Genomic DNA, 27,275 nt, shown 5'->3' with positions numbered 1-27,275 from the left:
ATTTGAATTTAAATTTATTTAGGTTAAATTAAAATTTCAATTCCTCAGTTGCAATAGCCACATCTCAAATGCTCAATAGACACAGGGGGCTGGTGCCTACTGTACTAAACAGTATAGAGATTTCCAACATAACGAAGTTTTATAGGGGAGCCCTGGTCTAGATCAGGGTGGAGGAGAAATCCCTTACAAGTAGCTGTGAGGACATGGAAATTCTGAGTCCTAGTTTTGCTAGTTAGCCAGCTGTATGACTCTAAGTCAATCACACCATCTCCCAGAGCTTCAGACCATACACACATAAAACAGGAATAATCCCTTCTTCACCATGTTGTTGTGGGAACTGAATAAGATAATATGTGAAAGGCACTGTAATCTATTAGGAGCTGTACAAACATAAGCCATCATTAGGATTCTGTTATTTGAAATAAGAGAAAATGTATGGACGTAGAATTTGTGTAGGTACTTGAACTGAGAGAAGCAGATTTTCTCTTAAATCACCCAATAGAAGCTATTAGGATGTCAAAAAATTACCAAAATAAGGAAATATTATTTGCACAGTATTCTAATTTTTGGACAGGAAAGAGACATGAAACCAGGCAGATTTCATGGCCATTCATCTTTCAGAGCTTGCATTTGCCTTAGTAATGCTTAACATTTTCAGGAAACAGATGAAACTGTCCAGATAGGAACAGTGATGAAATTGGGCAGGTCACAGTGTCTCTCCTGAAAGAGATCAAATTTTTATTCTTGTTTGTCACACTCAAAGTTAAGAAGTATGGAGCTATCTCACAGCAAACGTTCTAGTCTTTCCCTTTCCTCCTCCTTCACAGGAGTCCCCTTTGTACCACATCCACTGCAGATCCCCACACTTGTCAAACACAAAACGGAATTTTGCCACTGAGTGATGGACCAGGCCATTGGCTGCCCGGATCATTCCAAAATCTTGGGTTCCCCAACCCTCGATACTCCTACCATTCCTCTTCCAGGGAAATCCCTGCTTATCCCTTCCTTCCCATGAGTCTATAGTACCCTTGGTCCCTCAGGGACCCTGTCTCTTAGGGCCCTAGGGCCAGGCCACACTCCAGAGGAGAAAGTTTCCTCCTGTTTGGTGGTGGGTACTCCTTGTGATTCCTGCCAATAACTAGGAGTTATGTTTCATATGGATCCTTTCTTATAGCTTTTCATATGAGCTTTCTAGAACCTGTCTCACACCTCTCTACCCCCTTTCTATTTCCTTCCACCTTTCTATCTCTCACCACTTCAGTACTCTAACAGTTCACTCCTCTGCCACCTGCTAACACTTGCCTGCCTGGCTGGAACGAAAGTTCCCCTTCTCCTGTACAGCTGCTGGTGGTGGATAGTGGTTGAAACTTTAGAAAAGTAGTTTGGGAATATTTTTCTAAATCTTTACAGGGACACCTGGGTGCCTCAGTCGTTTGGGCATCTGACTCTTGACTTCACCTCAGGTCATGATCTCAGGGTCATGGGATCAAGTCCTGTGTCAGGCTCCGTGCTCAGTGGGGAGTCTGCTGGAGATTCTCTCTCTCCTTCTCCCTCTGCCCCTCCCTCTGCTCTAAATAAATAAATAAATAAATAAATAAATAAATAAATAAATAAAATTAGAAAAGCATATACACTTTGGGGTGCCTGGGCGGCTTAGTCAGTTAAGTGACTGACTCAGTTTCAGCTCAGGTCATGATCTCATTGTTGTGAGATCAAGCCCTAAATTGGGCTCCATGTTGGGTGTGGAGACTGCTTGGGATTCTCTCTCTCCCTCTCCCCCTCTCCCCTACCCCACGCTCTCTCCCTCTCTAAAAAAAAAAAAGCATATACACTTGACTCAGTAGTTTTACTTCTAAAGAAGTATCCTAAGTAAATAATAGAGATACACTGAAAATTACTAAGCAAGGATATTCATTACTATATTATTTATATTAGTAAAAACTTAGATATAACCTATTTGTCAACAATAGGAAAAGAATAAGAAATATCAAATTTAGAAATGGAAATAAATACAACACAATATTAACAGTGGTTTTGTCTGGATATCTCCCTGGTATCTCTGGTTATCTCCAGAGTACCACTGATTTCTAGTTCCTTCTTTCTCCTTTTCTATTTTTTTTTACAATGTACATATATATATGATCAGAAAAAGATTATGAAAGTGAAGTTTCCCATCTCCCTAGCCTGCTTCTTTTAAATTGCTCTCTAATAGTCCCATTCAAAGATTCAAAATACACATTTGCAGGCTCAGACAACCCTCATGTTCACCAGAGATGTCCTAAGGGACAGCCACACACAGAAACTTTCCTGTATATATTTGAACAGAGTAACTTAAGAACTTACTCTGGGGTCCCTTACAATTGAAGGCCAGTTTGGGTAGGAGAAGGGTTAATACACCTGCTCTCAGTGTATCAGCGAAGGGCATATAGTTGCCAATCCTGTGGTGAAAGCCATCTTGTTGCCATCATTGTCCCTGCAGTGCTGAAGAAATGGCGCTCATGAAGCTAAGTGACAGGACATCTCTGCAGATGATGACAGTTGGGAAGGAACAACAGTTGACCAAGAAAAACAATGGCTTTCTCCAAAATATGGATGTGGCTGAAGGTGCAATGCAGAAGTAAGTGAAGCCTGGGCCCTGGGGGCAGTTTCTGTGGTCCTGTCCGGACACCTCCTCGGGACAGCAGAATGCAAATAACGAGACTGCCAAGTTCCGGGGTGGGGTTAACCGTCTTCTCTACGATTCTTCTAATTTTGACCTCATGAATATTTTTTGTGAGACACTAAAGGGACCTACGGTCATGAACCAGGTAGACATCAGCTGAATAGAAATGGTCAAGGCTCTAATCTCAATTTGCAAAAATACTTTGATTGTTTTGTGCCTTTATTATCTTCACCTGCAAAATATATAAACCATTTACAATGCTTTGTATAGTAGACAAAGCACAAAGGGTTCATGTAAATATACATATGCGTTTGTTAGTACATGATAAAAATGTGTTATAATATAAACCAATGGTTAACAACCTTTTTAAATAGGGTGAAATTTATTAAAGTAAAAGATTTTCCAGAATCCTTGTATGTCAAAAAAAGCTATTATGACATCAAAGATGTTTTTATTTTTATTTTTTAAATAGCTAAATAATCCTTTAATATAGGATTATGAATTATTAGTAATTATTTCCACAAGTGAAGATGAATCTATCAGTGTCATTAATGGTACTACATAACTTACTGTATTAGGGGAGATAATTTTTTTCATTAAAAAAAATTTTTTTATTATGTTAGTCACCATACAGTACATCATCAGTTTTTGATGTAGTGTTCCACAACTCACTGTTTGCGTATAAAACCCAGTGCTCCGTGCCGTACGTGCCCTCCTTAATACCCATCCCCTCTAGAACCCTCAGTTTGTTTCTCGGAGTTCAGAGTCTCTCATGGTTTGTCACCCCCTTCTGGTTTCCCCCCCTTCATTTTTTAAAATGCATTTGTAATTTATTAATAAGAGTTGTATATACATTTGGAAACTGAGCAGTATTTATTTATGTAAGCAATATTTATTCAGTCTATAGGAATATTTATAGATTCCCAAAACCCTTTCTATGCAGGGTAGGTGTAAAGTGCGCCCCACCTCCGGGTTGAAAACCCACAGACTGGAGACTCCCACCATAGACCTCCATCACAAATTGACTGTGATTCACTCAGAAGTATATGTGAGTGTGTGAGCATGTGTGTGTGTGTGTGTGTGTGTGTGTACATATACACACACGGTGCCCTCCAGGAAATAACAGTAGTCCAACAGGAAATGGGCAAAGGATATTAACACACCGTAGAAAAGGAAATACAGATGAGTTTTATACACAGAGGCAAAGATGCTTAACCTCACTAATAAAAAAAGATTAAAACTAAAATGAGATATCAGTTTAAGCATATGGAATTGGCAAAGATTAAAAACTTTAATGATACATGATTGTAGAAAAAGAGTGGAAAACAGGCACATTCATCATTTTTGCTGGAAGTATAAATGGGTTCATCCTCTTTAAGGCATAACTCGGTAGCATTTATCAAAATTGAAAACATATGTATCTATTGACCCAGCAATTCTATTTTTAGGGTTATTCAATAGATATACTTGGACACATATACATCGACACATAGATGTGTCGGGATGGTCATTACAGCACTGTTTGTAGTAGCAATTAACTGGAAAGAACCTACGTATGCATTAATAAAGAACTGATTCACAAATTAGCATATGGCCCCACAATGGAGTACCATGTAACCACTTTTAAAAATGAGGCAGGGGCGCCTGGGTGGCTCAGTCAGTTAAGTGTCCTACTCTTGGTTTTGGCTCAGGTCATAATCTCAGGGCTGTGAGATCAAGCCCCACACCCCGGGTCCACGCTCAGTGGGGAGTCTGCTGGAGATTCTCTCTTCCTCCCCCTTCCCCCACTTGTGGTCTTTCTCTCTCTCTCTCTCAAATAAATGAATAAATCTCAAAAAAAAAAATAAAATGAGGCAGCTCTGCATGTACTGAAATGAAATGGACACCAAGAGGCTGTTAAAAAAGAAATATAGGGTACAGAATAGTGTGTATAATATTCTCTCACACCTATTTAAGAGACATGTATATTTACATAAACATAGCTGCTTATTTAGGCATGGAATCTCTGTGAAAGAAGAAACTAGCAAATGTGGGGAGGACATCTGGGGCCTAGAGGTCAAGATGGGATCACAGACTTAGTCCGTTCTGCATGGTCTTTGAACTACATGGCACTTTTTAACTCTACTTTTTTTTTAAAGAGTATTTACTTATTTTTTGTTTATTTTGCACACATTTGCACACACACAGCTACACAGCTGCAATGGCTTTGGAATTTGAAATCTCACTGTTAAATCACTTCTAGATTCAGTCAGCAAATACTTATCCAGCCCCTCCATTCCTGTTTTGTGCAGCATACTGCGCCCGACGTGATTCACACAGGATCAGATCAGTACAGGGGCAGCGGGTGCTCCTGGGGGCCGGGAAAGAGTCCAGTGTTCTCCCTCCAGAAATGCTTAGGGCAGGCCTACATTGTACACCTACAGCATAATAACAGCATCTGTTTTGACTGTGTGGCTTACAGTTTGCTAAGGGATTTTACCAAAATGGACCACGTCTTGGACAGATCAGATGATAAGGACAACATTTTCTCCAAAAAGCCGCAAACCGACTTTCTTCATGAGACAGAGACTACAAAATGGGTAAGGGGGAGACTTAAATGTCACGCTGGGTGAAGAGAGTAACTTGACATCTCCTACCTCAACATGGTCAGGAAATACCTGAGGGTTTCCTTGTGGTCGGTGCAGGGTGTTTGGAGCTTGAAACCAGGAAGGAGGTAGTGTCTACTCTGAGGGTTGCTGCTCTCACATGAGGGACTTGCTAACCCTCCCACGCAATAACTTGTACATTATATGTTACTTCGGGCCTTGGGATTTGTGAAAACACTGTGACCTTTTTCACCTCGGAGTAAATTGCCATGTGTCAAATTGCCCCCTGCTCACAGATTGTCTTCCAACAGGAAGCATGAGAGAGATCTAGTTACTCTTCATTCAGTCTGAACATCTCTCTGTCTTTGAAATTCAGTCATCCAGCTGACGTGGAATGGAGGAAATTTCAACAAAAGCCTGAGATTATTCTGGAAAGGGTTTATGTTTTCACCACCATTTAGATCAAAGCAAAGTCATGGCTGAGACAGTTTATTATCATTGAGCAAATCTCTCCATAGATTCCCCAGGCCACTGACCACGGGTTTCAACCAGTCCAAAAAACATAAGGGAAGGATAGAGTGGGAACGTCCACTCCCAGGCCTATGCAGCCCCAAAAGGAAGCTCAGGATCGAGCTCATTGTCTACTTGAATACTCTGAATATATTTTGGATTCAGGGATGACTAATTCTGTCAATCCATAGAAGGAAAGGCCACCAAAGAGTATCCTAAACTGGACCTTATCTTTAAGGACTCTTCAGTAAGCAAACAAAGAAATAGAAGGGGCTAGAAGGCATGAGGGGATGGAATTAGAGATGTGGAGAATAGATAAAATGAGACAGACAAGGAGTGAAAGGACATACAGACAGACACCTTCTACGGGAAAAAAAAATAGGAACTGAATGAGAAGGGGAGACTTAGGATGGGGTTTTGGGGAAAGCTGAAGATGAGAAAAGGAAATAGGGCAATTGAGGTATGAGGCCCTATGATCTTAGGGGACACAGGAATTGAAGGTATTATTCTGTAAATAATATCATCTGATTTTTTGAGGGGTGGGGCCTTGTCCAGGCCTTGTCCCTGGCCTCCAGGCAGGGGCTGCTACCATTAAACCCACTTTGCCAGGACACCTTCCCTGAATGCACAGTGTAATGTGCCCTGCTGAATCCTGTCTGTCAGTGAACATCACCTGTTGACCCAGTTCAGATCAGATCAGAGTAAGTCTAATTAGAGAATAAAATTATTCACTCTGTAAGAGTGAATTATTTTTACCAAATAGTCCACATGCTCAGGGTATAAGGCAAAAAGACTATTTCTTACAAACTCCAAGTCAGAGTACAAGGTTTGCCAAAAGGCTTTTTAAAAATTTTGGCTATATTTCTTTATGTGGCAAATTCTACAATTACATAAAAATAAATCACGTGCAATTACGTAATTAACCGAAGTATTAATAAACTCTCCTCTTTGCCAATAAAAGGACAAATATGTGACTTCTTGGGAAAGAAACGGTTTCTCATTCTCTGGAAGCAAAACAGAAGGTCTTTAATTTGTATAATCTCACATTTGTTTTTTTAATAAGACCATACTATTTAAAGGTTCAGAAAAAGGACAGAATTAACAGAAGTTTTAAAAAAAAAAATCAGTTGGTTTAATTAACAAAATAGACTTTAGCCAGGCTGCCAAAATTGCCATATCTAACCATCAAAGCCATCAAAATGTTTAGAAGTGAATAGTTTGCTCTGGTTTCGCATTTTCCAATCTCTGGAATGGTATGTATAGTGTTGATTTCGGGTGCCCAGTGAGTGAGCAGACTTTCCTATTTCCTGCTTTTCTCTGCATCTCTCACAAGCAGAATGTATTTCCTTACTTCTGTAATCTTTTTATTATTTTTTTTCATAGCTGGAAGTTTGTACCTCTCCATCCCCTCCCCTACTTCACTCCTGCCCTCTGGCAACCACTAGTTTTTTCTCTGTATTTATAAATCTGTTTCTGTTTGGTTCTGTTTATTCATTTGTTTTGTTTTTTAGATTCCACATGTAAGTGAAATCATATGGTATTTGTCTTTCTCTGACTTATTTCTCCTAGCATAATACCCTCTAGGTCCATCCATGTTGTCGCAATTGACAAGATCTCATTCTTTTTCATGGTTGAATAATATTCCATTTTGTGTGTGTGTGTGTGTGTGTGTGTGTGTGTGTGTGTGTATGTGTACACACATATATGTGTATATGTGTGTATATATATAGAGAGAGACACCACATCTTCTTTATCCATTCATATATTGATGTATACTTAAGTTGCTTCCATATTTTGGTTATTGTAAATAGTGCTGCAGTGAACATCGGACATCTATTTATTCTAATACCACGTATTGAGCAACCACTGTGTTCTAGGCACTGTAAAGTGTTGAGGATATCTCTGTCTAAAATCTTTTCCCTCGGTGAGCTCACACACTAGTAGGGACTCAGACAAGAAAATGGCTATGCCTGATAAATCCACGTTAGAAGTAGCAGACGTGCTACAAAGTACATGACGGTGCTCTACAAGCCGATAACAAGGAATATGAAAACTGGGTCTTGAAGGATAAACTGGATAGAAGAAAAGCATTTTAGAAAGAAGGGACAGTACATGCAAAGGCAAAGAGGCCAAAGGGAACTTGTGTTCTGAGAGAGGAAGTGTGAAAGAAAAGGCGTGATGAACAAGCAAGCAGCAAGGACCCTAAGGAGGTGGAGATAGCACAGGATGCAGGCTGGAAACCAGGATGTCGCTAGGAAGCAAGAAGTGGTGAGGACCGCAGCAAGAACTGACTGACAGCCATGGAGATGGAGAGAAGAGTATACAGGTATAAAAGATAGGTGCTATTGGGCTTGGACACCAAGTAGATGTGACATGAGTAATGAAGAGGGAAAAGAATATCTGCCATGCAAACTCAGGGACTCCTTTCCAGCTTCCTGCAGAAGCATCTGGATAAATCGGGGAAACATATGTAAGGATGGGAACCTGGACAAGGTAGAGAGGAAATATGATGAGTTCAGTTCTCTGCTTGCTGAGTTTGAGGTGCCTGTGGAACACTCAGAGACATATGAGCTTTTCAAAGAGCTGCACAAAAATGGAAAGTAATGCCTGTAGGCTTTGTATATCATGCAAGCACACTTTCAGTTTGTTATGAAAACACACACACACAACTCTTTATTTGTTCAATCCTGAAGCTTTTAAAAAATATTTTATTTCTACTTCCTGACTTTTGACTCTTTTGCAGTGTGCTAACCATTATGGTAAAATGATTGATGAAAACTAGAAATGTCATTGTAGATTTTTTGGACATAGAACTCTGGAGATGATCTGGTTCCCTTTTCTTCTTACAGAACAGGAAACTGAGCTTCAGAGTGGTTAGGTGGCCCAAGATCCACCGGAATAGAACAAGGCTTAGAACTCAGGTTCTCCATACCCAATGAAGTGTTTTTCCTCTATATCACAGAGTTCCTACTGCCTTCGTAAAAGATTAGGTGGGAAGAAATTGAAATTGTGAATGCTGTTTATTCACAAAGAAGTAAGATATAGTGGAGTCATCTAGTACTTGGAAAATCTAGCCTTCATTTGTTCATCTGTAAGTGTGATGATAAACCTTACCTCACTAGTAAGGTGCCACTGGGTTGTGGAAGTGATAGTGGTAGGGACTAGATATTTCTTAACATGAATCCAAGGACTAGATAAGATGAAAATAGTCGCGGTGTTGGAATCAGAAAATCTACTTCAAGCTCTAGTCCACACACTTACTGGCCATATGTACTAGTTGCCCAAGGCTGCTGTAAAAAATGGCCACAAATTTGGTGACTTAAAACAACACAAAATGTATTCTCTCATAGTTCTAGAGACCAGAAGTCTGAAATCAAAGAGTCAGCAGGGCCACGCTCCCTCTGAAGACTCTATAGGAGAATCCTTCCTTGCCTCTTCCAGCTTTTGGTGGCTCCAGGCATGCCTTGGCACGTGACTGCCTCTGTCTTCACATGACCTCCCCCTCTGTGTAGGTGCTTTCTGTCTCTCATTAGGACACTTGTCATTGGATTTAGGACCCAGGTAATTCAAAATAATCTCGTCTTAGACCCTTAACTCAATTACATCCACAAAGACTCTTTGAAATAAGGTCACATTCTCAGGGTCTTAGCATTAGGATATGGACATATCTTTTTTGGAGTGACCACTTAACTCACTACACCATATGACCTTGGACTACTCATTAATGTGACTGACCTAGGGGATTTCAATACCTGACTTTATCTACCTCAAGTCTATCATGGGAATTAAAAGAAAGAAGGCACATGAAAGAAGTTTGTAAAGAGTTACATGAATGTTAGTTATTCCTGGTGAATGTGGCCAGCAACTTATCCAGACATTTCAATAACAGCCTGATCTGCACTCCAACTTTTTCTCCTTCCAGTTTAAAAATAGTTTTGCTGAAACACAAGGATTTCAGACCAAACTTCTTCAAAGGACAGAGAAATATTTCACAATGTCATTACTAAAGAAGAGAAATGTTCAAAGATAAATTACTGTCAATTTTGTGCATGCATAGAAGTGAAATACCAGAAAATGACTTGAATATTTTTCTAGAAAAAGGCAAAGAATAAAGAAACAAAGAAACAAATTTTGTGGGTCAAGCTGATAAGAGTAGGCTTCCCCTCCCTTATTACTTCTTATTATGAAAAATTTTAAATAAAAAAAAACTTAAGTGAATTATATGAAGATCAACCATATTCTCACACTTAGATTTTAAAATTGTTGCCATTTGTCACATTTGCTTTATCTTTACATATGTAAATAGATGGAATTTTTTGAACCATTTAAAAGTAGGTCAAAGACAGCATGAGACTTTATCCCTGTTTATTTTCAGACAGCATTTTTAAAAATAAAGACTTTCTTCTACATAGCCAAGATTCCATCATCACGTCAGGACAATTAACAATAATTCCATGATGTAACCTACTATCCTCAATTCTCTGAGAATTCTAATTTTTTCAGGTGTCCCTCAAATGCCCATACTTCTATTTATTTAAAAATTTTTTGGTGCCAAAACCCAGAAAATGCCTGTACTTTTAAAATCAGCATTGAAACAAGATTTATGCAATGTATTTAGCTGTTATATATCTCTTTAGACTCTCTTAACATAAAACAGTTCTATCCCCTTTTATTTTCCTTTCACATTGACTTTTTGGGAAACCAGTCATCTGGAGTGGGGTGCTAGAGTCCATGGTCAGGTGGAATTCTGTTACTCATCAGCACTGAAAAGACCTCTGCATGAGGCCACTGATGTTCTATGCATCCCCGCCCAGCCTTCCTCTGTCAACGGAGCGGGAGGGCATGTCTACTTATTTTATAAATGCAGTAGGAAGCCCCAGCCTCAGAGAGGGCTATGTGCTTGCCCCCAGAGAAAAGCACATAAATAAGCTAAAGAGATCATCACCTCTTGTTATAACCCTTTTTTTCTGCTTTGCTTCTTTCATAATCTTTATCAGAATATGTTGGAGCTGGAGGCTGAGCATCACCAGGACCTACAGAATGAACAGAATGAGCAAGAAACAAATCATGTCCAACAAGAGGATCCTCATGTATCCACATCTTTGCAGTTTTCCAAGGAGAATATCCCTGAACTGTAAGCCTTGACACATGCAAAAGGAATCATTTAATAATATTTTGTGGGTACAATGCTACGTGAAATAAGCCAGAGAAAGACAAATACCATAGGATTTCACTTATATGTAAAATTTAAGAAAAAAACAAATGAACAAACAAAAAAGACTCTTGAGTACAGGAACAAACTGGTAGTTGTCAGAAGAGAGGTGAGTGGGGGGCTGAGTAAAATAGATAAACGGGATTAAGGGTACACTTATTGTGATGAGCACTGAATAACATATAGAACTCTTGAATCATATTGTGCACTTGAAACTAATATAACACTGTATGTTAGTCAAACTTTAAAGAAAAAAATAAAATAATAGTATTCTGTGGAGAAAATGAAATTTAGCAGAGCACTTAGGGAAAGCCTGGAAGATTTAAAATCCATATGTCTTAAACCTTTAAGCACTCATGTGCACAAGTAACTACCTACGTATTCTAGTAAGAATATGGAGTAGATGTATTTCTACAGACGTGGGCCGAGCCATGGGTTTCTCTTTGCAAACTCTTCTTTGGAGACTGGAATTAATGCATATCTTGTCACTCTCAGATAATTTTCTGGATATGAAAAGAATTATGGGGGCTCCTCAGTGAAGCTCAGTGGGTTAAGCATATGCCTTTAGCTCAGGTCATGATCCTGGGGTCCTGGGGTCCTGGGATCAAGCTCCCTGCTCAGTGCGGAGTCTGCTTCTCCCTCTCCCTCCCCCACTTGCCTCTCCCTCTCTCTCTCAAATAAATAAGGAAAATCTTTTTAAAAAAAGAAAAGAATTATAATTATCAATATAAATGTATTGTTAAGCTCTTGTAGACCCTTCCCCTGCTGCATAGCTCTCTGCTTCTAACAAGATGTGATCACTATCCTTATATTCATTAGGATAGTGTAATTCTTAACATTCATTCCATGCAGGAAAATTAAAAATATATCATTATTTTTTACTAAATGTAAAATACATTTTATTTTCTCCAGTCTTATGAAGATCTGCTAAAATGGATATCAAATAAGTGCTCAAACTTTTTTCTTGAGGCCTAACTGTTTACCTGGCCCATTTTGGTGACAGGAAATGAATCAGCATACCAACTTGCCATTCAAAGAAAGAAGGTTTTGGGCCATTTGAAGATGTTTCCCATTTCTTACCTTAAAACTGATCATAATAATATTTCTGCAGGAGTCAGGAGAACACTTTCTTCCAGCTAAACTACTGGAATACACAGATGGGTCTACAAGTGAAAGAACTTGGAGCTGATCACATAAGCTGGATGGAGAAAATCAACAATATTATACAAAAAATAAACCTAACAGAAAACACAATGAAGAGGTAATTTTAGGGTATTGGGTTTGGTCAGAAAATATTGAAAATTTTCATAGCTTCAGAAACTCTGGGTTTAAGGTGGTAAAGTCTTTTAGGCATATCTTCAGAATAAGAAGTACCAAGTCTTACGTTTTGAAGTCAATATCACAAAATCTCAAAGCCTGTTGCAAAGTTATCTGCATCTTTGCTCTCTCTTCTCTCAAGGAAAGGACTTCTCTCATAGGCTTTTTTTGAAACTGTGTTAATGGTCAACAAAGGAAGGACTTCGAGTCTCCAATAACCCCTTGAGCTTTAGCCAGTATTGTCCAAAGGGAGCCAACGATATGAAAAAAGTATTAAAAAGTATGGTTGTTAAATTAATGCATTTCTGAATTTAAGTGGAAAGTTTTAAGATGAAACTGAAAAGGTAAGAGTAATTATTATTTTTCTAGTCACTGGTATAAAGAGAAGGGGCTTTGGAGTCAAAGAAATTCCTTTCATTGGTATTGTGATATGTTCGGGGTACAGATATATCACATTTTGTTAGATTTGTGCCTAAGTATTTCGTGCTCTTGGTGCCATTATACTTTAAAATTTTAAATTTCTAATTATTAGTTGCCAGGATATAGAAATGCAATTAGTTTTTGTTTATTGGTCTTGTGTCTTGTGACCTTGCTAACCTCATTTATCAGCTCCAAGTAGTTTTGTAAGTTATTTGGGATTTTCCACATAATCATGTCATCTGCAAATAGAGAGAGCTTTATATCTTCTTTTTCTATCTGCATAGCTTTTACTTCTTTTTGCTGCCTTATCATATTGGCTAGAACTTGGGGTATGATGTTGAATAGGAGGAATGACAGCAGACACTAGACATATTTACCTTGTTTTCAGTCCTACAGTAAAAGCATTGTGATGTAAGGTGTTTTGCTTTTTTTTTTTTTTTTGAGATCGAGAAAGTGTTTTCTATTCTTAGTTTACTGAGATGTTTTTAAAATCAGGTATTATACTAAATTTTTTCAATAGCTTTTGCTGCATCTATGAATGATCATGTTGTTTGTTTGTTCATAGTCTCCTGATATGGCAAATTATAATGACTGATTTTTCAATGTTGAACAAGCCTTGAGTTCCCAGAATAAACCCCATTTGGTCATAATATATTATTCTTTTTATATATTGTTGGATACTGTTTACTAAAAGGGAATGTTTGGATGAATGTCAATGAGAGATATTGGCCTTTTTCTTTCTTGTAATGTATTAGTATCAGAAAACTTGCCTTATAGTAAAAATTGGGGCATTTTCCCACTTGTTCTATTTTCTGGATGAATTTGTGTAGAACTGGCATAATTTCTTCCTTAAATGTTTGATTGAACTCACCAGCAAAGCCATATTGCCTGGATATTTCATTAGAGTAAAACTTTTAACTACAAAGTTAATTTCTTTAATGATATATAGGGCCATTCAGGCTACTGAACCGTTGGGTATATGTTAGTGGTAGATTGTATTTTTTGAGGAATTTGCCCATTTCATCTTCCTTCAGCTTTTCCAAATGGTAATATCTTATCCAACTCTAGTGCACCATCAAAACCAAGAAACTGACCTTGGCACTATGAATAGAGCTTATTTAGATTTTACCAGTTATATGTATTCTCACTTGTGCATGGGAGTGTGTGTATAGTTCTGTGCAATTTTACTATATGGGTAGCCTTACATAGCCACCACCACATCAAGAATCTCAGTTGTACCATTGCACAAGACTCCTTTGTGTTAGCCCTTTGTAGCCACACCTAAGCTGACCCCTAATCTCCAGCAATGACAAATCATTTCCACATGTCTATAATTATGTTATTTCATAAAGGTTAGCTATATCAAATCATGCATTATGTAACCTTCTGAGATTTATTTTTTTCACTCAGCATAATTTTCCTAAGGTTCATCCAAGTTGTTGCCTGTATATCAATAGTTCCTTTCTTTTTGTTGCTGAGTAGTATTCCATGGTATGGGGATATATATATAGAGAGAGAGTTTGGTTAACCATTCACCCATCAAAGGACGAGTATGTTATTCCTAATTTTCAACTATTATGAATAAAGCTACTTTGGACATTCATGTACAAATTCCTGTGTGAAAATAAGTCCTCATTTCTCTGGAATAATTGCCCAAGAATGAAATTTCTGGGTCACATGGTAAGTCTGTTTTTAGTTTTGACAGGAAGTGCCAAGCTATTTTCTGGAGCGGCTGTCCATTTTACATTCCCACCACCAATGTCTGAGTCATCCAATTTCTCCACATCCTCACTAGCAGTTGGCATTATCACTGTTTTGCATCCTAGCTATTCTGATAAATTTGTAGTAATATATCATTATAGTCTTAATTTGAATTTTTCTAATGGCTAATGGTGCTGAGCATCCTTTCATGTCTTTATTTGCCATTTATATATCTCCTTAGTGAAATGTCTGTGCATGTGTTTTGCTCATTTCTGAATTGGATAGTTTGGTTTTTTAATGTTGAGTTTTAAGAAGTTTTCATATATTCTAGATATAAGACCTTTGCCAGATATTGACAAGTGAATCCATTTAACAGAGTCATTGGCCAAACAAAAGCTTTGAATTTTGGTGAGGTCCAGTTTATCAATGTTCCCTCTTATAGGTAATGTTATTAGTGTCAAGTCTAAGAAATCTTTGCCTAGTCGTAAGTCCCAAAGATATTCTGTGGGTTTTTTTTTTCTAGAAATTTAGCTAAGCTTCCATTTTAATCATTTAAATTTTCTGCTCCTGTATCCAATTAGGCCTTACATTTCTTTACTATTATCTAGATTATTTAGTGTTTTCTACCTTCTTGCATTGCATTTGTGACATCCCATTCCAACACAACCACAACGCAAGAGTCCTCTTATGTAAGAATAGGCTATCATTCTTGAAAAATCAAAAAAGATTGTCTATTGGGTGATTTTTCTTAATCCATAGGACTTAGTCCATCTCTTGATCTGTTCGCAGCTTATTAAATGAGGTGATGTGTCTGGAGGACCAAATTGGAAAGCTGGAGTCACACCAAGACCTTGACCCTGATCAGGGAGCAAACATTGAGGTAAGCTGGAGGCTTGGAAAAGATAATCGGGGAGGTTGTGGGGACTCTGCCACCATTTCCCACCCCTTCTATTATTTAACCGACCGTAATAAGAATTAAAACCCATCTTTTGTCATGAGGAGGAGTGCTCTCTGGTGGTCAGGTCTGAGCACCTGTCATGTGGGTCCCACCACTTCTATTCTCTGACAACGCAAAAAGACAAGTTCTTAATTCTACCTAGAAACTCAGTTTGATAGGCTTATATCTTGATGCCATCTTAAGACCATGATGAGTACCTTAACAGAAGACTTCTCTTCTTGATCTTTGTATCCCAGCACCTAACAGTTCAAGAAGATATCCAGGGATTAAATATTTATGAATAACTGCAACCTTAAAATGTAAGAGATATATTTGTGCTCATCTTTGATGCTTTCATGAAGAGTTCTTGTGTTGGTTTTCACAATCTCCAGTTTTTCTGTTGTTTTCTTGCCTTGCACTGCCGAGAGACTCTTTTCTGAGAAAGGTTGAATTTCCCTTTTTTAAAGAGTCATAGGATGTTAGAAAGGTAGTGACCAACTTTGGATAAGAATTAGACTTCAGAGCCCTGGCTGACAGTGTTTCTAAACTTCATGCCTTTGAAAAACAATTCTCTAAGAAAGGAGAAACCCGTGTCTATCTACTTCCTCTGCTTTAGCTCAAGCCAAAAAGCTTAAATTAAGTGAATTTTGGAGGAAATAAAGAAGAAATGTCTCTTTTATTGCAGGAAGGTAATGTTTACTTAGACCCCTCACATACTAAAAGCCAACTACAGATCAGCACAAATTTAACACGGGGGGGGGGGGAGGGGGAATACTTTTAGCCATGATTTAGTCCAAAATTTTGAAGTAGCAACCTCATTTTTAGCTGGATGAAAAGTCACGAGTTTTTTTCACTATCTTTGGGCTTTGGAAATTGCAAATTATGAGAAAAGGGAAGAGGACAAGGCCAAGAAATATTCTGCCTTGGAAAATTTCTCCAAGAGTCAGCTGTGTTACAGGGATGTGGATTTCAGTAGAAGGTAGGGTTAGGGAGGAATGCGCATCAAAGGAATGAGGAGAAAGATAGAAGAGCACAAAGATAAATGAAAATGGGATTTAAAAAAGAAACCAACAAAGGCTTGGGATAATATGAAAAGGGAAGGCATGACAAATAGATATGGAGATTCTCTGGCCTGGAGATGCACAGCTTTGTTTGCACTTAAAAAAAAAAAAAACAGCATGACTTAAAAATTATAAACACACCAAATATCCACCAACAGGTATGTGGATAAACTGTGGTACATGTTATATGATAGAATACTACTCATCGGTAAGAAGGAATAGACTTCTTACTCATTCAACAACATGAAATAATTTCAAGCGCATTATGCTGAGTGAAACAAGCCAGATCCAGAAGATTGCATACTTCATGATTGCATTTACATAACATTCTGAAAATGGCAAAACTATAGGAACAGAAAAGAGATTAGTGGTTGCTAGAATTGCCTGGGGAAAGGGAGCGGGGGATTGACTAAGGGGCACAAGGAAATTTGGGGTATGATGGAAATATTACATATCTTGTTCTGTTGATTATGTCATAATTCATAGAACAGTACACCTTTAAAAAGTGAGTTTTACTATATGTAAATTATACCTCAATACACATGACTTTTTAAAAATGGACACAAGGTCTGTCCTCAATAAGTCTAAAGGGTGATGGGAAAGGCCACATAAAAGCAAATGCAGTAATATAATAAGAAACTTCATTTACTTATTATTTTTTTTAGATTTTATTTATTTGTCAGAGAAAGAGAGCTAGCAAGCGCACAAGCAGGGGGAGCAGCAGGCAGAGGGAGAAGCAGACTCCCCATGGAGCAGGGAGCTGGATGCGGGACTGGATCCCAGGACCCTGGGATCATGAACTGAGCCGAAGGCAGACGCTTAACTGACTGTGCCACCCAGGCGTCCCTAAAATAGAAATTTTAAATATAAGTATTACAGAAGCAAAGTCAGTAGGAATGGCTGTAGGTTCACTCTGGTAAAGGGAAATGGAGAGTTTTAGATATGGAAACAACAACCAAAGTGTGGTGCGGGCAAAGGAGAAATAAGCTAATAAAGTTAAAATAAAACTACATGTATTGGCTCATTTATATCTTGTGAAGAAATGGAACGACTCAGAAAGGAATGAAAGAGAGAGGAGGGAAAAATCGGTAAAATCACTTTAAAAATACACACACAGCAGAAACAAAATTAAAGAATTTTAAGATGAGGAAAGGACTTTGAGGTGGCCTTTGGCTGTTGCCTGATATTTAACCCCCAAATTCACGAAGCTTTCTGAGATCCCCATATCAACATGACTTGATATGAATGACAGACTTTCATTCTGCAACTGTCTCCTATCTATTATCTTTGATACAATTATCTTAGATAAGTACCGTGTAAAGATATTTTTATATAAATAAACCAGGGTACCAAGTAAAATGTGATTAGAAGATCACAACTCCTTTCTAAATAATTAAGTCACACAATTCAGGGGTTGGTGACGGATGAACTTGGTAAAAGAAGGGTGTAACTATACATTCTCTGGAAGCTTTTTTTTTTTTTTAAGATTTCATTTATTCATTTAAGACAGAGAGATACAGAGAGAGAGCATGAGCAGGGGGAGAGGCAGAAGGAGAGGGAGAAGCAGACTCCCCACTGAGCAGGGAGCCCAACACGGGTCTCAGGACCCAGAGATCATGACCTGAGTTGAAGGCAGACGCTTAACCATCTGAGCCACCCAGGTGCCCCTTTCTGGAAGCGGTTTGAGGGCAAATGCTCATTACATGTTTCCAACGAGCACAATGCCTAGCTCAAGGGCCACTTAACGTAGGATGTGGACAACTGTATCTTGTTGATTCAACTTAATGTTGATTTTGGAGATCAATACCCAGAGCAGTATCAAAAAAAAACACACAAAAACAGTTGCTATTAAATCTCAAACTTTTTGATCATGAATGAGCTTTCCTCTAAAAATCTCCACTTTGTTTCAATTCCACACATCATTCATTAAAACTTTTGATTTATGCCCTTTTGTTTTAAAGGAGAAGATCATGGAAATTAAAAAGCAAATAGAAGAAACAGATAACAAATATGTCCAGGTAATGACATAATGGTGTTACAATTAAGGAAGAAAACCAGTTCTTCAAGGGAATCTCAGATCTAGGGAATTTTAGTGAATGGAATCCAAAATTGGATGAAAGATAGACTCAGTGTTTTAGACCTAGCAGGGAACTGTCTTGTAGTCTATACCCTCATTTTCAGAGGAGAAAAGCATAACTCAAAAACATGACGTGATTTGCCCATATTTCTAGATGAAAAGACTAGTCTTGTTCTTGCTCTCCCATTAAAAAATGAAAATATGTGTATTTTTTCTAACAAAAGTAATGCATGCTTATTTTAATAATTAAAACATAAAACTATTTCATTTAGAAAATGAAAAATAATCCCACTCCTCAATGATAAACACAGTGAATATTTTATTATATTTATGTTCTTCTAAATTTTCCTATACAGGTACTTACATGTTGTTGTTATAATTTAAATAGGATTATATTATATATATTGTTTTGCAACTTGCTGTTTTCCCTTAGCATTTTTCTTCAGCAACTTTCTATGCCACTAGTTGCCATTTTACCTTTTCACTGTTTATATAATGCAGGATTTGATTTTTGGATTTATTAAATTTATTTCACTGCATATTTGGGGCTTTATAATAAATGTGTGCTATTACAAATTTTGCCTCACCAATCCATATCTTTGCTTGCTTTTGCAAGTACTTGTTTAAGGAAAATTTCTAGAAATGGCACCTCTAGCACCCATCTTTCTTGAATCCCAGAACACTGTTCTTCCTGCTATAGTTTTGCCTTTCAAAGTATCCTGCAGGTCTATTATAGAATGATTAATCAAAAACCTTACAAGAGTTATTTACCCCTGACATATGTATAATTGGCATCCATGTCTTAGAAAGTTTGCTTTCAGCCTGGCTCTTGAACTTACTGATAGAAACCACCCAAAACCATCTGTTATCTCTACCTGATGATGACCTACATGAGATGGGAAGAAAAGAGGAACCAGACATTTTTTGTGGATAGCTCTTTTGCTAAACTATAAAGTCCAAATATTCAAACTAACATAACAAGAACTTATATTATAAATTTTAAAATACTTAAAAGAAATACAATTTTCTTTTTTTCTCTGAAACATACTTTTTGTCCAGCTAGTGTCTTAGAAGATTGTTTTCTTTTTAGAGAGAAGGAGCACACATATGCACACAGGTGTGGGGAGAGGCAGAGGGAGAAGGAGAGGGAGAGAGAGAATCTTAAGCAGGCTCCACGTCCAGCATGGAGTCCAATATGGGGCTCAATTTTACAACTCTGAGATCATGACCTGAGCCAAAATCAAGAGTCAGACGCTTAACCAACTGAGCCACCCAGGAGCCCCTAGTGTCTTGGAAGTTTTTTAAGGCACAAGGAAAGAATAATGAATAGAGAAAAAGATGATTTATCATAAGCTGCTATTGTATAAATTTATACTTCTAAAGTGTTAAAAATAATTATACTAATCTTTTAGTTATTCCTCCTGCAATTTATCATGATTATATTATGAATTTGCTGTAAGAGGAAAGATTTTACTGAGTAAAAGTAAGCTTCAAAGAAGCCACTTTACAACTAAGTGGTGTCAACCTGAGTGAGGTTTTATGGTATAAACCAGAAAAATATATTTCTATTTTACCCAAAATTGTGGGTGTCTTTTCAGGAAGCTGCTTGTAATGAAGCTCATGAATTAAAGGAGAAACTCATTGCAAGAATAAAGGTAAGATTTCACAGTTACTCAAGTTCAAATAATGATAAAATCTAAATATAGGGATAATTCTTTTTCTAGAAGTTAGGGTTTTCCACCTACTGTTTTCTTTCTCTTTCATTATCACTTTTTTCTCCCCTTCCTGGCCCTCTGCTTTGGGTGGACAGAACATCTCATGGTCTGCTTCTACATCTCCTCCATTTACAGCTAAACCTCTATGTCGACAGTTTATGTATTCTTCAAGGCTCAGCTCAAATGTCATCTCCTCTTCCAGACCTCCCATAATCTCCCCTAGCCAGAAAAATAACTCCATACCTGAACTCCTCCCACAATATGTTGATGTAAATGTGAATGGGTGAAAGAAGCAATGAATGAGTGAGTCAACCTGTCACTTGTTCAGAGGTGCCTAATCGTCCTACCTATCTGATGTAGGTGTCCCACCAACAAACTTCAGCTACTCTATATCATTATCTTATTTATTTTCTCTTTAGCATGTATCCTAATCTATAATATCTAATGTGTGTGTGTGTGTGTGTGTGTGTGTGTGTGTGTGTATATATATATGTTTAGTCGTTTATTGCTTTTCCCCCAGTCCCTATAAACGTGCATGTAATTCCTTATCCATTTGGTTTGAAAATGCACATGTAATAGAATGCACATTCCTTATCAATTTTGTTAACCACAGTATCCTAGAATAGTGCCTGGTGGGAATCAATATGTTTTGCATAGATGAACAAATTGAACAGATGAATTCAATATAAGGATAATTATCTTCCTACATGAATAAGTCAGTAGTTAGAGATTAGCATGTGGGTCTACCATGCTGCTACCTTATTTTGTGAATGTTTAAGTTTCTTTCTACTAGGTGAGTATGCACTTGCCAATGATCTCCTCATGTGACTCACATGGGATTGGCAATGTGGGCTCCTGAGGTGTTCTGGAGGAAAAGCACCGTGCATCATCTACAATAAGACTAGCAGACCTCTAAAATCATTTTTTTAAGTGACAGTTGATTGCTATTTTTTTCAGAACTTTTACAAAGACATGACTCTGCTGAGTACAAAGCTGGGAATGTACCAAGGGCAAGAAAGGAAAACAGACTTTCAGAGTCCTGAAGAAATGGATATGGAAGAAATTGAGCCCCAGCTTCCTGAGGCTCCACCACCCCCTTTAGTCCAGAACACTCCTGCCAGCATTACAATGTGGTAAGTCAGAGAAAGGGGACTTTGGGGCTGGACAAAGGCCCCAAAATGTATGAAGCATAGTATGATGAATTTCTTCAAGGAATGACTAAAAATTTGTTTTACCTTCCTTTATAAATTATTTCTTCTTGTTCTTTAAAAGTCTATGTGTTTATTGGAGTCATAGTGTTTTTCATATTATTTTTAGCTGTAGATCTATTACATTAGATATATAGATATAGATTTCTTTATTATTGCTTTAGGTAACTATGTGTACATAAATCTTAAAAGATGGTGTCTGCAATCTATGATGCATTTACCTCCACCAAAGGAACCTTCCTGCTAAGCAGATTTGAAAACCTTTGTTCACTGGACAGGATGCCTCTCACTTGTATGGTATTAAAAACATACATCTTAGCAAATTCTGACTCTTTGGATCCCTTTCTGAAGATGCCACACCATCATATATTCCTGGAGTAATACCCTCCTCTAAAAAAACTTTTCTGGTTCTTTAGCCCCAACTACCAATCCAAGTAGAATGTTCAGCAACCTCTCTTGTGTGTGCACTCTACCTTACACATAATCCTGACATAGAACCCACAGTATATTATTGCAATTAAATTATTTCAAATCTGTCTCCTCCTAATAATCCATGAGCTACCAGACGGCAGGTATCTTCATCATTTTGGGACCTAAAATATAAAACATCTTCACCATGCTGAGCAGATATTAAATTAATAAGTGAGGAGGGATGTCAATGAAAATAGTGGAGTAAAAACCCCAGAAAATTTCTTCCTCCATAAAAATCAATGAAAGAGCTTGAAAAAAATAGTCAGAATCAACTTTTTCAGAACCCTGGAAATTAAGGATTTAGTATCCAGAATAGATAAAGAAGTCTTATAACTCAACAACAGAAAAGGAAACAACCCAACTTTTAAAATGAGCAAAAGACTTGAATAGACATTTCTTCAAAGAAGATACACAGAAGGCCAACAAACACATGAAAAGATAGTCAACACCATCAGTCATTAGGGAAATACAAATCAAAATCATGAGCTACCACTCTACATCTTTAAGATAATTATAATTGAAAGGACAGGCAATAGCAAACATTGGAGAGGATGTGGAGAAATTAGAACCCTCAGACATTGCTAGAGGGATTGTAAAATGGTGCAGCCATTTTGGAAAACAGGTTGGCAGTTCTGGAAAATGTTAAATATAGAACTACCATCTGACCCACTCCTAGGTATGCACCCAGAAGAATTGAAAATATATGTCCACACAAAAACTTGTACATGAATGTTCATAGCAGCATTATTCATAAAAATAGAAACAATACAAATATACATCAACTAATGAATAGGTAAACAAAATGTGGTATATCCATACAATGGAGTATTGTTCATCCACAAAAAAGGACAAAATGCTAATGAATGCTACAATGTGGATGACCCTTGAAAACATTATGAAAGAAAGTCAGACACAAAAGGCCACCTATTACATGATTCCATTCCTGTGAAATGTCCAAAATAGGAAAATCCATGTAGATAGTAAGTAAATGAATAGTTGCAAGGCCTTAGGGTAGTGGGAAATAGGGAGTAACTGTTCATGGGTACAGGTTTCCTTTTGGGGTGATGACAATTTCCTGGAATTAGATAATGGTGATGGTTGTACAATCCTGTGAATAAACTAAAAGCCATGGAATTATACACTTTAAAGGGTAAATTTTATGGCATGCAAATTATATCTCAAAAATCAAACAAGTAAGTAAATGCCTCTTGATCATCACTTGATTGTGTTAAATGGGCAGATTACAATCCAGTTCAGTTGGCCATCTTTCATCACATCATTATATTCTAGTTAAGACCGCCTAAGGCTTTGACCAATTTCTTTCGAAGAACTGGAAATGTACTGGTTTATACATTATCTTTTTGAGGAGGTTTATCTTGCAGACTTAGTTAATCATTACGTATCGGTTTTGTTGTTTTTAGGCTCAGAGGGTACCTCTTCCTGTCATAATCCCCAATTCCACAGTTCCCTTATAGACCTTCCACAAATAATGTGAACATTTTGGAAAAGATTAAAGGTTTTATGCATGGCTAATCTTGAAAAATAAACATGTAAATAGATACATAAACAGTATTTAAAAAGTCAAAGGAATATTTTTATTCTTTAAAGAAGGTAAATTCAAAATGAATAAAATGTTTAATGACACTAATATTTGGTTCCACACAAGTGATATGAAAGAAATTATTTTGTTGTTTTTTTCAAAGATTTTATTTATTTATTTGTCTGAGAAAGAGAGCACAAGCAGGGGGAAGGAGAAACAGGCTCCCCACTGAGCAGGGAGCCTGATGAGGGACTCAATCCCAGGACCCTGGGATCATGACCTGAGCCAAAGGCAGATGCTTAACTGACTGAGCCACCCAGGCATCCCTCAAAGAAATTATTTTGAATTAGTAGCTATGATGTTTTCCAAAGAAAAATGTCTACACTTTAAAAAATAAATATTGCACATGTTCTTTTGCTTTATAATAGAAAATCTGAAAAATATTTTAAGTTATATTGACTTGTAAATCAAAATCAAATGACTCAGTAGTGTTAAAAAATAAATCCGGGGCGCCTGGGTGGCGCAGATGGTTAAGCGTCTGCCTTCGGCTCAGGTCATGATCCCAGGTTCCTGGGATCGAGTCCCGCATCGGGCTCCCTGCTGGGCGGGGAGCCTGCTTCTCCCTCTGCCTCTCTCTCTCTCTCTCTCTCTCTCTCTCTCACTCTCTGACTCTCATGAATAACTAAATAAAAACATTATTTAAAAAAAAATAAAAATAAAAAAAAAAATAAATAAATCCGAAAGATAAGTCAATATAAATAAATACGTAAATCTGAACTCAACCATACCTAGAGTGTTCGGTGAAGAAAAGAAAAAACTGGAAGAGCACACTATAAGCCAAAAGCAAAGCAAACAAAACAAAACAAAAAATTTAAAAAATTAATACAAAATGAAAGAAAGAAAGAAAGAAAGAAAGAAAGAAAGAAAGAAAGAGAAAGGAAGGAAGGAAGGAAGGAAGAAAGAAAGAAAGAAAGAAAGAAAGAAAGAGAAAGAAAGAAAGAAAGAAAAAGAAAGAAAGAAAACTGAGCTAATGGTATTAGGGTGATGAGATTATAATTTTTTCATTTCTCTGTTTTCCAAATTATCTGTAATTTAGAAAAACTATTTTTCTCTTTAAAACATAATGTTAAAATGTTTCTCTTTGAAAGTGTTCCAGTTTGGTATTTCCAAAGATGATTGATTTTAGAATTTAAGAAGAACAGTGTTTATTTACTAGCTATGTTTTGGTAGTGAGTCATTTTTCTTTTCATAAGAAAAAACACGTCTAGATTTAGCACTTCTTGAGGGCAGGGCATCTCTGCTTCATCTTAGCAGCCCTCAAAGCTTTTTCTGACTAGAGTATTTTTCAAAACATTGGCTCTTTCATAAAATGTGTGATAGGGCACCTGGGTGGCGTAGTTGGTTAAACAACCAATTCCTGGTTTTAGCTCAGGTTATGATCTTGGGGTCGTGGAATGGAGCTCCACATGGTGGTCCACACTCAGTGCAGAGTCTGCTTGAGATTCCCTCTCCTTCTGCCCCTCCTGCTCATGTTCTCTCTCTCTCCCCCTCTCTCTCTGAAATAAATAAATAAATCTTTAATTTTAAAAAAATGTATGAAATAGAAGCAATTATTTGTGTAACTACCAAGAGACAAGCAGTGGCAATAATGCCAAACAACTTGGCTCAGGTTTACAGAATCCACTGAGTTGGATCACAAAATAGATCCATAACTAGGTGTAACTGTGCTCTAAATGTTCTCTTCTAAAATACGTTATTGATGGTCATTATCTCCAGGTAGCTGGATTATCTGTGGCATTTCTTTCCTTCTTTGTGTTTTTCTGGATCTTCCAGATCTTCTACCCTAATCATGTATTGCATTGATAATTAGAAAATAATAATGCAAGGATGTAAAAGCAAATAAATGAAATAGATCATAGGTCCAGCCTAGGAGGAGGAGTCCTGAAAGACTTGAGAAAGTTTATATTACTTTAAAAGGGTAAGTCTGGTACCAGAATAAAACTAGTGATAGAGCTAGACTCCATTTGTCACATTGCATTTTATATCCCCAGAAAATCTAACTGCCTGGTCCTTTATTTCCCTCCAAATCTGTGTCATATACCTCACAAGTGAGGAAAAGATGTCAATAGTCTGCTAGAGTGTGAGAAGAGTATTTCAAAGGAAAGAGTCTCATAATTTCCAGGGTTTCATTGTTTCATGGCTATAAAACCTTAGAATTCCAATGCCAGCCGTAGGAGGGACTTAAGTGCTCAACTAGTCCAAGCTCCTTCTTTTGTGGATGTCAACTGAGGTCAAGAGAAGTTCAGTTACTTCCTTGACATTATAGAACTAACTGGGTGGAGGAACCAGGAGTCTCGTCAGTGTGGTTTTCTTCAGAATGTTCTTAACACAGATGTTCTCTTTCCTTGCAGGAAACGTGCACTGAGGATTTTCATCATGTTTTATGTCCTCACCTTCACTGGACTTTCATGTTACATACTATTTTTTGATGCTACATTTATCTTTGAAAGCTTGCTCCCAGCAATGCTTGGACACCGCAGAATGTGGGAACTACGGGAGATAATTGCTCCTTTCTTGAACTTGGAAGTGGAAGACTTGTTACCCTCCTAAAGTTATAGAAGTTACTGTTACCCTACTGACTCTCTCCTTAATAAAATTCTGGCTGTTCTTGTATTATGGTGGTTAACATATTTTTCCAAAAAATACTATTGGTTGTTTGGCAAAGGACACTGTAGTTCTATAGAAATTGCTTGTTCACAGACAGAAAACATGAAAACTGTTTATCTTTACCCTCATGACTCATAATTACTTCTTGAATCATTCCACACGTTGTTTACACATTTACTTCAAAGCACTAGCCTCTTCTCCTCCAACCCTGAGAACATTGAGACTACCAAGAATTAGCTGCCTTGCTTTTTTCCCCATTTTCCTCAAAAAGGAAAGCACAGAACTTCTGTCATTGTCAGTTTTACTTCAGTTGGATTGGGGCCATATTTTGGGAGTAGTGGACATGTCTTGGTTTTGATCCTAACATTCACTTTCCCTTTTGGTGACAGCACCCTAATTTTGTTTTCAAAGAACTATCTTTACCCAGTGAGCATAATTGTTAAGTGGTCTTTCAGTCAGTGTTCCCTGTGTTTCTATTAATAACAGTTGGGAATATGTCTAATTAATCATTCTCTAAGAATGAGAATTTTGAGAAGAATCATACAAAGAAGGGAAATGATTGAAACTTCAATTTTGTGAACTAGCCTATACCTTTTTTCTGCTTAAATTAGTCAGAGTTGGTTCTATTGCTTACAACGAAAGGAAGTCTAATTGATACAGAAGTTTGAATACTAGACTGGAGCATTTTTATCCCTAATTTATCGGTAACGGGGAAACAGTAAACTTTTATTTGCAATATGAGAAAACAGTTATAATTGAACTGTGCAAGATTAAAAGAACCATAAAGAATACATTGGAGTTAGGAGGACAGATGAAGCGGGAGGGATGAGTTTAAAGGCCATTCAGTGGTTCAGGTGAGCTAATGAGGGGGAGATGAGACTAAAAAGGAGATGAGAGGTGATGTGCATATTGTAAGGGTGGATTCTACAGTATTGGGTTGTGTAATGAATGTGGGGTTGGAAGGGTGCTGATAGGGAATGTGGTCCCAATTCTTCCCACATTTGAATGGATCTTGAAGGACAGACAATATTTTCATGGCAGAGATGAGGAAAAGGCATTTCTGAGAAAGAAACATCTGAGTAAAACTTAGAAGCCATGAATATAAGGCAGAGTCAGGAAACTTGCTCAACATACCAGTTTATACATTCTTTTTAAAAAACTCTGCCTCACTCATTTTTATGGTCTCTGGAAC

General features: G+C 37.4%; 1 protein-coding gene across 4 annotated transcripts in view; it reads left to right on the top strand.

Annotated features, from left to right (window-relative positions):
- The window catches only part of SMCO2 (single-pass membrane protein with coiled-coil domains 2), a 28,351-nt gene extending 2,147 nt beyond the window's left edge, over positions 1-26,204 (top strand). For 3 of the 4 annotated variants that reach the window (XM_027594568.1, XM_027594567.1, XM_027594566.1), the window contains exons 2-10: positions 2,480-2,617; positions 5,124-5,241; positions 10,755-10,891; positions 12,081-12,230; positions 15,197-15,287; positions 18,367-18,423; positions 20,081-20,137; positions 21,155-21,330; positions 25,828-26,204. In XM_027594568.1, coding sequence (XP_027450369.1) covers positions 2,490-2,617; positions 5,124-5,241; positions 10,755-10,891; positions 12,081-12,230; positions 15,197-15,287; positions 18,367-18,423; positions 20,081-20,137; positions 21,155-21,330; positions 25,828-26,026 — 1,113 coding nt within the window. In that variant the 5' untranslated portion in view covers positions 2,480-2,489 and the 3' untranslated portion in view covers positions 26,027-26,204. The remainder of the gene's footprint in view (positions 1-2,479; positions 2,618-5,123; positions 5,242-10,754; positions 10,892-12,080; positions 12,231-15,196; positions 15,288-18,366; positions 18,424-20,080; positions 20,138-21,154; positions 21,331-25,827) is intronic. The other variant, XM_027594569.1, reaches the window with a different exon arrangement.
- The last annotated feature ends 1,071 nt before the right edge of the window (positions 26,205-27,275 follow it).

This window comes from Zalophus californianus, chromosome 9, assembly GCF_009762305.2.
Source record: "Zalophus californianus isolate mZalCal1 chromosome 9, mZalCal1.pri.v2, whole genome shotgun sequence".
NCBI classification, from domain to species: domain Eukaryota; kingdom Metazoa; phylum Chordata; class Mammalia; order Carnivora; family Otariidae; genus Zalophus; species Zalophus californianus.
This window is presented reverse-complemented; position numbering and strand designations above follow the sequence as displayed.